Source organism: Pinus tabuliformis, chromosome 5_2, assembly GCF_031772625.1.
Source record: "Pinus tabuliformis cultivar Carrire ecotype Pingquan chromosome 5_2, CPIR1, whole genome shotgun sequence".
NCBI classification, from domain to species: domain Eukaryota; kingdom Viridiplantae; phylum Streptophyta; class Pinopsida; order Pinales; family Pinaceae; genus Pinus; species Pinus tabuliformis.
The window spans coordinates 41,549,280-41,562,663 of record NC_142306.1 but is presented as its reverse complement, the minus strand read 5'-3'; the positions used below and the strand labels follow the sequence as shown (position 1 = coordinate 41,562,663).

The 13,384-nt window shown below is 41.7% G+C and overlaps 1 protein-coding gene across 1 annotated transcript in view; it reads right to left on the bottom strand.

Annotated features, from left to right (window-relative positions):
• Nucleotides 1-13,384, bottom strand: part of LOC149157509 (uncharacterized) — a 113,181-nt gene that overhangs the window by 78,448 nt on the left and 21,349 nt on the right. The window contains exons 2-5 of the mRNA XM_089433710.1: nt 818-1,367; nt 474-588; nt 264-364; nt 61-117 (exon numbers count right to left, since the gene is read on the bottom strand). Of these exons, the coding sequence (XP_089289836.1) occupies nt 61-117; nt 264-364; nt 474-588; nt 818-1,367 (823 nt within the window). The remainder of the gene's footprint in view (nt 1-60; nt 118-263; nt 365-473; nt 589-817; nt 1,368-13,384) is intronic.

The window sequence follows — 13,384 nt, the reverse complement described above, 5'->3', positions numbered from 1 at the left end:
TGCGCTGAGGGTAGTTGTTTAACGCTTGAAGATGTTGAATGAATTCACACCTGCCCTGACCTGAGCACTGTTCTCACTGAACGTTGTCCATAACGCATCTGTCATAACGCTTCGTCTCTGCCCATAACGCATCTTGTCATAACGCATCTGTCATAACGCTTCGTCTTGGTGGCGCCGCCCAGACTTCCTCATTCTCCTCAAACGCATATTGGCAGACTGCGCAGTTCCGACCATCGCTGAAATTCTGAGACCTATAGGGAAACGTGGGCAGAGTCCCTATGATCTGAGGATCCAATCCCGCATTCCGCGGCCTCCCCGCTCTGAAAATTCTTGTAGCGTCTCTCCAAATTCTTTCGGCATAAACCTGCAGCACAAGGACGAATGGTACCGCTAAAAAAAAAATAATAAGATTATGACCGTTATCATGATTCTGACAATTTTGTCAAATCTGGGATCACCATGAGGTTTCTCACCAGCGGCATCAAAAGGATCTTCCGAGCTCATTGCAGAAATCCTCAAATTCTTCTTTATGAAATTGAACCCACGGAAATTTTCTTTCAAATGGTACTGTTCCCAGATTCCCCATGTCTGCAGGACGTATAAGATCCGAAATTGGACGCGCCTTGAGAAAGTTTTAATTGCTTTCCCTCAATCTAAAAGGTTTATACATTGATAGATATGACTGCCATGATTCAGCGTTTTGGTTGCAGGCACTCGGCGGCAGCCGCATGAATGGTCAAACGAGAGCAAAACAGACTATAACGATGATATGTGGGGTGCGCATTTCGAGGCGGTTTCAAAATTCCAAAGTGCAAACGATACCACACAGTTGCATGGGTCCAGTTATAGTGGTTTTCACAACATCATCAAGGGCCATGATTATGTCCGCTCCAATTTTATTTTGAATTTGAATTGACTCTTCAGGAGTAAGAAGCATTGGTTTTCCATCCACAGGAGACTGGAAAGTTACGCCCTCTTCTGTGATGTCAGCTAAGTGCAATAGAGAGACCATCTGAAAACCACCAGAATCTGTAAGCAAGGCCCTTGGCCAATTCATAAATTTGTGAAGACCACCCAGTTCATCAATTAAATCAGCACCACGACAAAGTTCTAAATGGTATGTGTTTCCAAGAATAATTTGGCAGCCAATCTCCTCCAATTGATCATTTGCAAGTCCCTTTATTGCACCTTTTGTTCCAACCGGCATAAATAGAGGAGTTTGACATCGAAAATGTGGAAGCGTGAGGCTGGCTGCACGAGCTCGGTTAGAGGTTCCCAACAATAATGGCTTGACCCAAATTTCTGGCGCCTCGCCGGTCAGAAGTCTCAACCGTGGCCATGGATTCCACAAACTTCGATGGCGTCCGCTTCCATCAGAGTTGAAGGCAGAGTTGGGAATCGATTTTTCCAGTCATATCAAGAGCCAAGGCATTGCTGATAAAATAGGAACGATTCTCCCTCACTCTGCTGGTTGAAATCTCTGAAGCAGAAGTTGGGTTGAAGAAGCAAACGCAGTAATGAAAACCAGCCACCATTAGCACGAGTTCCATGAAGAATAGAAGGGACGAGTTTCTTATTCTGTGACTGGATGAGTTCTCCTTTACAGTGGGGTCGAGCTACTATAGTAGGAGGTCAAAACACCTGTTAATAAATTGCTGGCAGCTTATAATGGTCAAGGTATTCCTCCGAGTGTGAAGAGTTAACTGTGTGTTGAGGCTGCCTGTCATCACAAAGAGGTTCAATTTGGGGTCTATTGTTGACTGCATAAGGTCTGGAGTTGTTGCTGGTAATGTTGGAAGATCTGTGTCCCTTATTTGAGTTCCCTTCAGCTGATTGCACCCTCTATTAATTGCTGGTTGAACAAGCTGCGACAATCTGGAATCGTGGTATCAAACTGCATTTGCGTTGTTTTGAAGTGATATATATATACGGTGATATCTCGTTCCCTTTCATTACCAGCTCTCCGAACTGTAGGGAACAGAGTTGAGGCATATTTTTGGAGTGCATGAGATAGAACAAATCTGCCAGGCATTTTAGTAGATTATCGTTCTCATTCTTACTTCCGCCATTACCATAATATTGGAGTAACTTATTTCTGAAAGGAGCGCAGAACTAAAGAACCTGAACAACACTTTTGAGGTAGCATGGTTATACAATGATATGTGAAACGTTTTAAATATTGAATGTGCGTTGTTTTTAAATATTGAATGTGCGCTGTTTTTAAATATTGAAATGCACGCTGTCCAGTGATATTTGAAACTATCATATGATCCTGCCATTAGTTTTTGCTTCTCGACTTTGGCACATTTGCCAAGCACTTGGGTGTGTATAAACTACATATCATTGTCAGCATTAGTAGAGGAGGAAAAGTGATATTTACCCATGCCTTCCACAAGGATTCTGGAGAGACTACTTTACTTATAAATGAATAATATGTATTGCGGCACACAGACAGGTTTTTGAGGACCCACAGAGTTTTTTGGATGCGTGGATCTATAATATCCTTGGAGGAGTATGCCAATTGTATTGTTTTATGCAAGGAGTGTTGTTGAATGTTTGCATTAAACAGAGATTAGATTTAGAGATTTGATATGACAGTATTGACACATTATTCTTTGTAAATGCCTATGATAAAGCATCTATTGAGTTGGTACTGCCGACATTGTTGATCTATAGACATGTATTGATGAAGTGAAGTATGATTTCACATTCTAGGGTTTCAGAGAGCTTGACATTCCTTGATTCCACTGCTACATAAAGATTTTGGTGAGCTGATTGTAATATTTTATACTGCACACTGATCATTTGCTGACATTTATAAAGGATATTGCTGTGTACTGTGAGTAGATATTATTTTTCTGCATTAAGACAGATGGTCAGAATCAGTGAAGTATTAGAGTTCATGAAAACTCTTATACAATCTACTGTTGATGACACATTACAAATCAGCAAAGGATCTCTCTCAGAAATTCAGACATGCTTATATAATGCACATGAAAAGATCGATTTTTTGCAGCTTGAATCACAGCTACAACAAGAAGAGCTACATCAAAATAGACACCATTCTGAACCTGTTTTTGTTCTAAACATTGAGATAACCACCCATCAGCAACATGTTAATAATGGTACAGTTCATTCAAATAAAGCAGCAGGTGTATATGCAGATGCAGAAACTCAATCTGCACTTCCCAAGCCCATCATCAGACCTTGGGAATAGCTTGTCCACAACAAGCACAGAACTGGTCTTGGATATGACAAGGACTTGTCCTTTCATATTCCAGACTATGCCAAGCCCATTCAATTTCAGAGTGCTGGATTCATTGATGACAGTTCACCTGCTTCTCATGACAGTTCAGCTTCAGCTGTTCCAGAATCTGCCCCTCTTCCACAGCAACAACATTAGATCGTGAAATGCCAACACTGTGACCGAGTTGGCCATTTGAAAGATCATTGTTTTGATCTTCATCCATGTAAGCACTGTCATAAAACCAGTCATTCTTCACACAGATGCTTCAAAAACAAACGTCCTGCAAGAACAAAGATTCATCTTGGATGGATCGCTTCTTGGCAATGGGCATCAACAGCCAAGAAGATATTCCAAACACATGTCAGAACTTGTTCCAGAGTATTGAACAGTCTTGCAGTTGAGTTTTCTCCATCTTCTCACCTTGTATCTGATAGGGGGGGAAATGATGGTCATCTACAAGCTTCAAAGTCACATCAAGCGAGCCTGGGCCACAACCTGCCACACCAGTTTCAGAGTTGTAGCCAGAGACAAAGATGCCCGTGAACATGCCTTCAGTTGGCAATCTGGGACACTTCCTCTAGCAGAAGACTTCAGCTTCTTGCAAGTTTTGGAAGAGTTCTGGGTCCTTTACTTCGATAAGCTCACCCACTTCCAAATGAAGCTAAGAAAGGATTGGAATCTCTCCTCTCAAGCTCTATAAGGGAGTCCTAATTTCAGCAGCATCTACCCTTAGGAATGTTTGGCTTTCAACCTCCCCTCCCTCTGGCCCAATGCCTATATTTATAATGCTTTGGAGGAAGTTAAACAGGTCCACCATGAATGGGATAAGCCCCTCTTTCAAAGGGATAGATCCCCTCTTCATGGGATAAGTTCCTCTTTCATTGGGATGCATGAACCATCTGGAGGCGCTCAATCCACGTCAAACCATCTTCTAGAATGCTCTAGAATAGACCGCAAGTAAGTTTTTTGAAGTAAAACTTGCGCCTTTTGACTTTTACAGGGGTACGCACCTACGCCTTTACAGACAGAGCGTACAAGTATGCAGGTATTATGAACTTGAGGTGCGTACATGCAGGTAAGAGTAAGAGAAACTGCGTAACCAGAGTTATATTGACTTTTAAAGTCTTTCTCTCTTTTTTGGAGTTTGACATGAGGAGCAGAGGTATAAGACTTGCCAAGGAGGACAGTATGGTTATTGATGGAGCCATACTGACTGCAAATAGTCATGGTGACAAATTTTAGTGTAACAGATTGCCCCCTAAAGTGCGAAGTCTATAGTAGATTAGGGTTTCATATCATCTAAGAAGGGTGAAGCACTTTATCATTTCGAGGATTATCTTGTGGAGAGCCCAGTCGGAACCTGCAAATACTCAACACAAAATAGATATATGAGATCATATCATCGCTGAGGTAGGCATTCCCATACTCAGATCAAAAACTTTAACTAACAAACTAACTACTGCTCTGACATAGGAATGATTTCGCAATACATCATAATCATAGACACATGTAGACATAGTATGGATGCAGCCATCTGTTTATAATTAGTCTACTGTATAATGAAGACAAAACTCCTCGCAGCCTGGATGGCGGAAACTAGATCCAGGGTCTTCATTTCTGCGTCCCGAAATAGTACGATTCTATCCATGCGAATAAATGAGTTGATGTCGAACATGGTAGAAACCACTTGATTACCAGTCAATGATGTAAACTGTTAACAAGTGTGAGAGAAACCACCAGTGATGTCAATGGCTCTCAAAGTACCCAGTACAATCCATGAGATGTGAGTAGATGTGTTGATGTCGAACATGTCACGGAATCCTTCGATCGAAAGTCAATGACGTAAATTGTCGTCAAAGGCGAGAAACCTGCCATTGAGGCATGCAGATTTCAAGGTACTGATGATTCCTAGATCATCTTTCTAGATAATGTGCTGATGTCGATAGAAAGCGATCTGTTGCAGGCAAGCCCACAACACGAAATCATAGATCAAGTTGAAGAAATGTAGTTGTAAGGACTGACTCAGGGATGGTCAAGATGGATGACAGATATTTTGCAGATGAATGGTTTATTTGTAGTGACCTCTTGAACACATAACGACACAACAGATGGCTTGGTGACAATTGACCCAAAGTTAATACCCAGAAACTGGCTGAAGACTTTCAATGTGGTTTGATCAACTGTTAGGAAAAGGATTTCCCAACCTAGGTGAATGAAAAGTGTCATGTTCAAGAGTGGTGATAAGGTTTTTCCGAGACAAAGTGTAACAAATAGGCTCATTTTCCTCTCTTTTCCCCCACCATTTCTGGCAAGTACCTCTTTATTTTTTACAAGCTTGAGGAGGATAACATTTGCTTGATTATAAGCTCATCTTTCGGATGAGTCCAACTTAGTTTAGATTCGAACCCTAAGAAGGAGAGGTCCGTTCCTGTTTGTAATCGAACAGGTCCTTTACTGTGAAATTTTAACGAGTCCAATATAGGAGAAACTCGGCGTTTTTCAATTTTAGAGAGTCTGAAAAACTTAAGAAGACTCCAGGGTTGACCTTTTTCGTAAATTTGTGTCTCCCAAGCCCGAAAAGGTATAAAATAATACTTGATAGAACCGCTTGATCTTTACGACCAAGGAGTACTTTCATGATTAGTGTCTCTGATCTGAAAAGTAAAAAGCGATCAAGGACACATCGTTTTATTTCCAATATCGAATTTGAAACGACAAAAATCCAACAATCTTTTCATGTTTTTACGGTCAGAAAAGGGCTATAAGAGGACCGTCTTTTAATTCCATTTTAACGAGTGTAAAAGAAACGCTCGGCAATCTTTTCATGTTTTAGGAGTTAGAAAAGGGCTTAAAGATGACTATGATGTTTTTGTTTGTAAAAAATGACAATTTTCCCTGAAAATCCTTTATCCTGCACAAAAACCAACACATTACTCATACCTATTGAAGATAGATAAAAATACTTTGAAAAATACCTTTTCATGGTGAAAAGTAAACAAATTTACCATTTGTTTACCCAAAAAACCTATAAAAAGGGTTTTTACCAATTCATTTTTACCATTTTACTGTTGAGGAGAGAAAAAGGGGTTTTGGCAAGAAACTTCCCGTGGACATTGCGGAGAATCCGACCGTCGAAACCGAACGCCGTCTCTTCCAGGTAATTTTCAACATCCTCCTCTTTAATTTCATCCCCAGTATGGTCGCCATTTTGTCATGTGGAAATAGTCAATTTTGCGGACAAAACCGACCTCCCTAGAAGCTAAGGCTTTCTAGTGACAAACAAAACAATCAAGCACTATCTTTCCCTAAATATGCATTTAAAATAAAAACAACCAGGTGTTTAAGGCATACCTTTAGTCCAACGCTGTTTGTAGCAGCCAAGCCTCTTCGATCCAGATGAGCTCCTTCTCCTTGAAGCCTACATTCACTAACAAGCAAACGATTACGTAGCACCTGAATAACTCATATAATAAAACATATTCATCATAAAGACCAAGGAGTTTATGAAACAAATTATATATAACAAATTGTTGAGAAAAATGAACTTAATTGTATTAATTGGAAACAAAAGAAACCTTACAACCAGTGTCTTGGTGTTGTGCAGGTCCTTCCCAGGGTTCAGCAAGAGTTCTCCTTTACTTTGATCAGCTCACCCACTTCCAAATGAAGCTAAGAAAGGATTGGAATCTCTCCTCTCAAGCTCTATAAGGGAGTCCTAATTTCAGCAGCATCTACCCTTAGGAATGTTCAGCTTTCAACCTCCGCTCCCTCTGGCCCAATGCCTATATTTATAATGCTTTGGAGGAAGTTAAACAGGTCCACCATGAATGGGATAAGCCCCTCTTTCAAAGGGATAGCTCCCCTCTTCATGGGATAAGTTCCTCTTTCATTGGGATGCATGAACCATCTGGAGGCGCTCAATCCATGTCAAACCATCTTCTAGAATGCTCTAGAATTGACCGCAAGTAAGTTTTTTGAAGTAAAACTTGCGCCTTTTGACTTTTACAGGGGTACGCACCCACCCCTTTACAGACAGAGCGTACAAGTACACAGGTATTATGAACTTGAGGTGCGTACACGCCGGTAAGAGTAAGAGAAACTGCGTAACCAGAGTTATATTGACTTTTAAAGACTTTCTCTCTTTTTTTGAGTTTGACATGAGGAGCAGAGGTATAAGACTTGCCAAGGAGGACAGTATGGTTATTGATGGAGCCATACTGACTGCAAATAGTCATGGTGACAAATTTTAGTGTAACACCCCACTCATGAGATTGATCATGAAGTATTTCAGTTGCGAGGGGAGGTTTTCTCGCCTTTATGCATATCATATTAGGTTTCTCATGCACTTCACCAAGGTACGGATGATGAGCCTTCCATTCTTCGTTTGCAACAACATTGAGAAGATGAAAAAATTCATGCAGCGCAAGACCCCTTGACAGCAGCTAAACAGTGTCTATCATTTTTCTCTCATCCGGATTTTGGTGGACCATCAGTTGGGATTGTAGGGTATTGCTTGAGAGGACTTCATCTCCCATGATTTCTTCAGTGCTCCACTGGTGGTATCAGAGGCAGAGCATGAGGTGGGGGGTCCTTCACATCAGTTTGAGCGCCATGAGACTGCCACCATGCCAGTATACATCACATACCAGAAGGGCAGTAGACCATTGTTCGCAGCAGCAAAGCGAGTGTTATCTCCACCCGGGGTGGAAGGGGCCTCGCTTCCGACATCAGCACCACAGGAGCTAGTGCAGGAGGAAGGGCCATCAGGTGAGCAAGAGACCGAGTTTGTTCTCCTCCAGGATGATGAGACAGATGCAGAACCTACAAATGCTGAGCTGGGAGAGATCATTCAGGAGCAGCAGTCAGTGATTGAGAACCTATCCCTGGACTTGGAGAGGGCCAAGTGGAACGTGCAGTATCTAGAGCAGAGGAACAAGCAACTTGAGGATCGGCTAGCTGAGATAGAGTTGCAAATGATCAAGGAAAACCAGCGACACATCCTGGCAGCACAAGGCAGACCTATGGAGCAAAGAGACGAGGACTAGGAGTATGTGTTAGAAAAAGTGAACGTTCACTTGGAGCAGTGGTTGGATAAAGCTAATAGGGAGAAAGACATGCTGAGGCACATGACTCATCACTACCAGGCCCAAAACATGAGCTCTAAAGGAGGAATCAGGAGCCTAAAGGAAAAATTGAGCAAAGCGACAAAAGAGGCAAAGGAGGCAAAGGAGGCAAAGGAGCAAGATCAGTTTCGAATCTTGGCTGAGGCTTCCTTGGCATAGCATAGCACTTCATAGGGAACCTCCAGCCCAAATTTCAAAAATGTTGGGCAAATTTTGGTCACAGGCAAATTTTTTGGACAAAAAACAGGAAATTCCTCACAGTGGCGCGACGCTAAAAATCTAGGACTCTAATCGAGGAATGGCTTGCATATTTGGATTCAGCATCGAAAATTACTACTACTGGTGTCCGGGTAAGAAATTTTGACAAGATTTGGGTCTCCTAAAGGTCAAAAAACACCCAAAAATGGCCTCTCTGCCACGTTTTTGACACACAGAAAGCAGTCTTGGGAGAATGAAGATTTGGAGGGGAAAATGAGCACCAAATTGGAAAATTCCAGTGGGGTTAGAAAGTAGACAGGACAAGATTTCCAGCAAGCCCACTTGGGCACATTTTGGACACCTGCAAGTGCCCCAAAATAGGCCCCAAATTGGCGCGATGCATAGAGAATTTGGCGCGGCGCACAGAGGAAAATACTGTCAATTTTCTCCCGTTTCACGAAATTTCGTTTCGCGACTTCTCCAAGTGGGCTCGGTTATCTACACTTCGTTTTTTTGGCACCAAAGGTGACATTTAAAAAGTTTTCTCTCCAAATGGGCATCTATCCAGGTGGCAAAAGAATGCAAAGGGTCACCCCGGCCAAATGTCACGCTTGAGAGCGCTGCACCTGTAGCTGATGGTTGGCTCTCCATCTACTTTTCGTAATGATTTGAGTAACTTATCAACCCCTGGGCGTTCTATCTCTTCCTCAAACATTCTATATATTGTATGCAAGTTATTTGCAAAGGGTTGGTTGGCTTGTAACTTCTGGGAGACTGTGGGAAAGAAACTCTGTTTCTGCACTGTGTATTTTTGACAGAGAATTAATGAAAGGCAACCGCTCTGTTTCAAGAGATTCTTGTGGTTGTGAGTGTAGCAAATGTGTTCTTATGTACCATATGTATCTTGTTATGTTTCATAATTCATTTCGTGTTTCATTTCAGTGAAATTTTCTAAGTGAGATTAGGTAGAATTCAATTTATATTGCTCTTCCTGTGGGAAAATTGCATGTGCAGTGTTACTCTTCTGTTGAAAAGGATTCATGCGACCATGCCCTTTTCACTCTCTTCAGCAATCTTCCCATTCCACGTTACCTTAAGCCGAAATTGCTGTGCTTTCCACCTACCTTGCCTCACGGAATAATCTGTGCCTTCATATTCAATTCTCTGTTATTTACTGAGCGCCAGTCCCATATACATCCCGGAAGCTCGGTCGTTCATAAAATTGTTTTCAAAATCCCTTTTCACTTACTAGCCTAAGGTAAATATTGCATTGTAAGTCATCTCAGACCATTTTTCTTATCCATCCACTGAGCGTGACTCGGAGAGAGCCCTCTCCTGCTCTGGTAGGGCTAGCTACCAGACTGAGCGTGGTTTGTGGTTACCCTAATTTTTTCCTTCCTTCAGCCTAAGGCATATTTAGGTCCTAACGGACCTCACTAGACCCCAAACCACCACTACCCATTACATAAAAAGATTATTATATGGGCTGTGGGTGGGCCACCTCCGGTATACCCGGCCCACGGCCCCACCCACTATACAACGAAAATAACATATATTAAATATGTGCCGGTGGGAATTGAACCTGCCCGGCCACGTGGCCAGCCTGCACCATGGCTAGCACAACCCAAAATGTTAACACATCAGTGCAATATTAATGGTTCTATATTATATGCATCACAACACACCACGCTCCAACAAGTTTTAAACTGTAATGCACCATTTAATACACAACAGTTAAACAAATCACACAACCGCCGCACCAAAAAAAAACATAACATATTTCCTTTTGGGAGTTGGTGGCATTGGAACCCCCAAATGCCATCAACCTATCCACAAAAAATACCAACAAGCCAAATTGATCGCTGTTGATCTCCTTGCCCCAGAAATATATATAAACTTAACTTTCATTTGTAGAGGCTGAACGGAAGACCGAACAATGGATTTGAGAACGGAGGTGTGGAATGGAGAACAGAACCACGATGCAGTTCCAGGAGGAGAATGGGCACAAAAATCAAGACATGATTTTTTTTTAATTTTTTATTGTAGGTGGAACCATGAACCTGGGAAAAGAGCAGGTGGAACCATGATTGAGCCAAATTCTCAGGAGGGAGAAATTTTGTGAGTGTCCATATTGGACAAACTTTATGCCGATCCTACGCCTCTCAACGACACAAACCTGATGGCGTAGTCAAAATTTTTATCTGAGCAACAGATCTTCAGATGACCCAGACGAGGGAATCTTTGAGGAATCTAGGAGGAATCTAAAAGATTCCTTAAGCCCTAGATTTTCACTTTGTCAGAATTCAGAAATTTGACAGTCGATTTTACACTATTCGATGCCACTAATCTAATGGTGCAATCATATTTTCCATTTGATCATTCCATTTTTTGGCCACTTTTCAAGGTGGAGTGCAAGTGTAAGCATTCAACGTGTGAGCAGTGATTCCATGAGATTCGACGCCGCGATATTGATGGTACAACCAGCTTCAAGAGTTTGACATCCTTTTCTTCAAATGGCCCTTAGGATGTGAGGTATATGTAGTGTGTTCATGTACTTATTTTGATATGAGATGCATTGTGTTGTGTAGATCCCTGTTTGATGTTTGATGTGGGATCTTGTTTTCATCCTTTTTTCATGATTCCTTCCTGATGTGACGTGGAATCATTTGTGGGATGTACTTGTTGTCACGATTTGTCATGTTTTGTTTGAGATCCATTTTTTCGTCATGTTGGTGGGATACTCATGTGTCGCCATGTATGTTTGCATTGAGATCCCTTTAATTCCATGCTGGAAGGATGCTCATTATCATCATGCATGATTTTATGTCATACTGATAGGAGTCTTTTTGTGCGTGAGAGTTCTTGTAGTGGAACATCTCGTGGAGCCACTCCTGCGTGAGGGAATTTTCCTTGTATGATAGCAACATCACCACCTATGTACATCATCATAGTTGAGAACACTTAAGCAGTGGCCTACACCATCTTGGCACCGGGCCTGGAGACATAGTCCCTCCTGGACAAACTCTATTATTAACATCTTGTGTCTTATGTTGCTGATTATTGTCATGTTCTTTCTTCTTTACAGCATGCATATGTATTCATTTATGCTATTTTAAATGAAATTTTAAAAACATAATGAAATTAAAAGATCTTGGTTAAATCCAAGAGTTGACTCAACTCAGATCATACATGGCGGAAACTATACAAAAATGATCTAGAGTTCACCTCGACATACCATATGCTAGTAGTTGGCAAGCAAGTTCCCAATTTCCACCTCCATGATGCATTATTATGGTACCTGGGCTACCTTTGTGTTCCTTCAAGCGGATATGTAAAGATGATTTGGGAGGCACACTACAGTCGGGTTGCAGGACACTTTAGTGTGTAGAAAATTGTGGCGGTACTACAAAAGTACTTTTATTGGCCCAAACTCTGACTGGATGTTGGGAAATATATTAGATCTTGCACTACCTATGCCATCACCAATCCAATCATTAAGGATCTAGATGAAGATTGTGAATAGGATGATAATGCACATATTCCACATGTACAACACCAAGCATCCTCGAACCTGGGATGAGAGTCATCCATATGTGTAGCACAATTATAATAGAGCTCTCCATAGCTTGACTAGCCGTAGTTCCTTTCAAGTGGGTCTAGGATTTCAACCATTGTGTCTGATTGATGTTGCCATGCCTCATGTGACTAAGCAAACAGAATCCACACATATATTGTCTGAGGCTAATAAAGCGACCATATTTTTTTAACGCATCCATCACATCCACCAGCAGGTTCATGACATCCTAGAGAAGTCAAATTCCAAGTAGAAGCAGCAACATCATCAACATCGGGTGCCACACAAGTTTCAGGCAAGCGAAAATTTTTTGTTGCATTTACAGAAAGAACGCCTTATGAGAGCCCATCGGAAGCTCAAACCACTCCGATATGGTCCTTACACCCTTACCAAGGCTATGTGAGATGATGCTTTTGAGCTCAAAATTCCCCCATTCCTTGGCCTACACCTAGTGTTCAATGTGGACCACCTTCGACCATACTTCCCACCATTGTTGGACACATTAGACATTGCATAACAACTCACACCAATAGAGTTAAAACCAGATTGCATAGAACATGCCAAAACTAATAATATTATGGACACACATGTTAAGAACACTCACTAGGAAAAGATCCAACTGTATCAGGTTGTTAAAGCTCGCCAACACCTGCACCAAGGCAAGTGGCTTACCAAGGACCAAGTTCAACAGAAGTTTCTCCATCTCATGGAGGCACTCAACGCAATGGGGGCCATTTATTCCTAAGGGGGGAGGAATGATATAGGTTGATATTGGTGGCCACCCTCCTATTCCACTTGGACCCCCAACACTGTCTCTTTCAACTTTTTAGTTTCATTAATTATAGCACAATTTACTATTTTTGGATTTTTTTTGGGTCTTGAACTTCCGAAGCCATTTTGAGGCCCTAAAGAACATTTTAAGGGATGATCCAGGTGTATATTGGTGGCCACCTACCTATTCCACTTGGACCCCCACCATTGTTTCTTTCAATTTCCTTATTTGTAGCACAATTTACTATTTGTGGCAGTTTTTCGGGTTTTGAACTTTCGGAGCTATTTTGAGGCCCTAATTGATGCTTTTTGGGAAAAATATGACCAACATGGGTTTCCTAATGTTGGTCACTCAAAATTTGTAGTCCTCAGATAGATCTTTCTAACGAGGTGTTGTGTGCATCAAATGGAGATCGTATGCCAAAGTTATGACCCCGAGAAGTTGATGTACCAATTTACCAAAACAAGGCC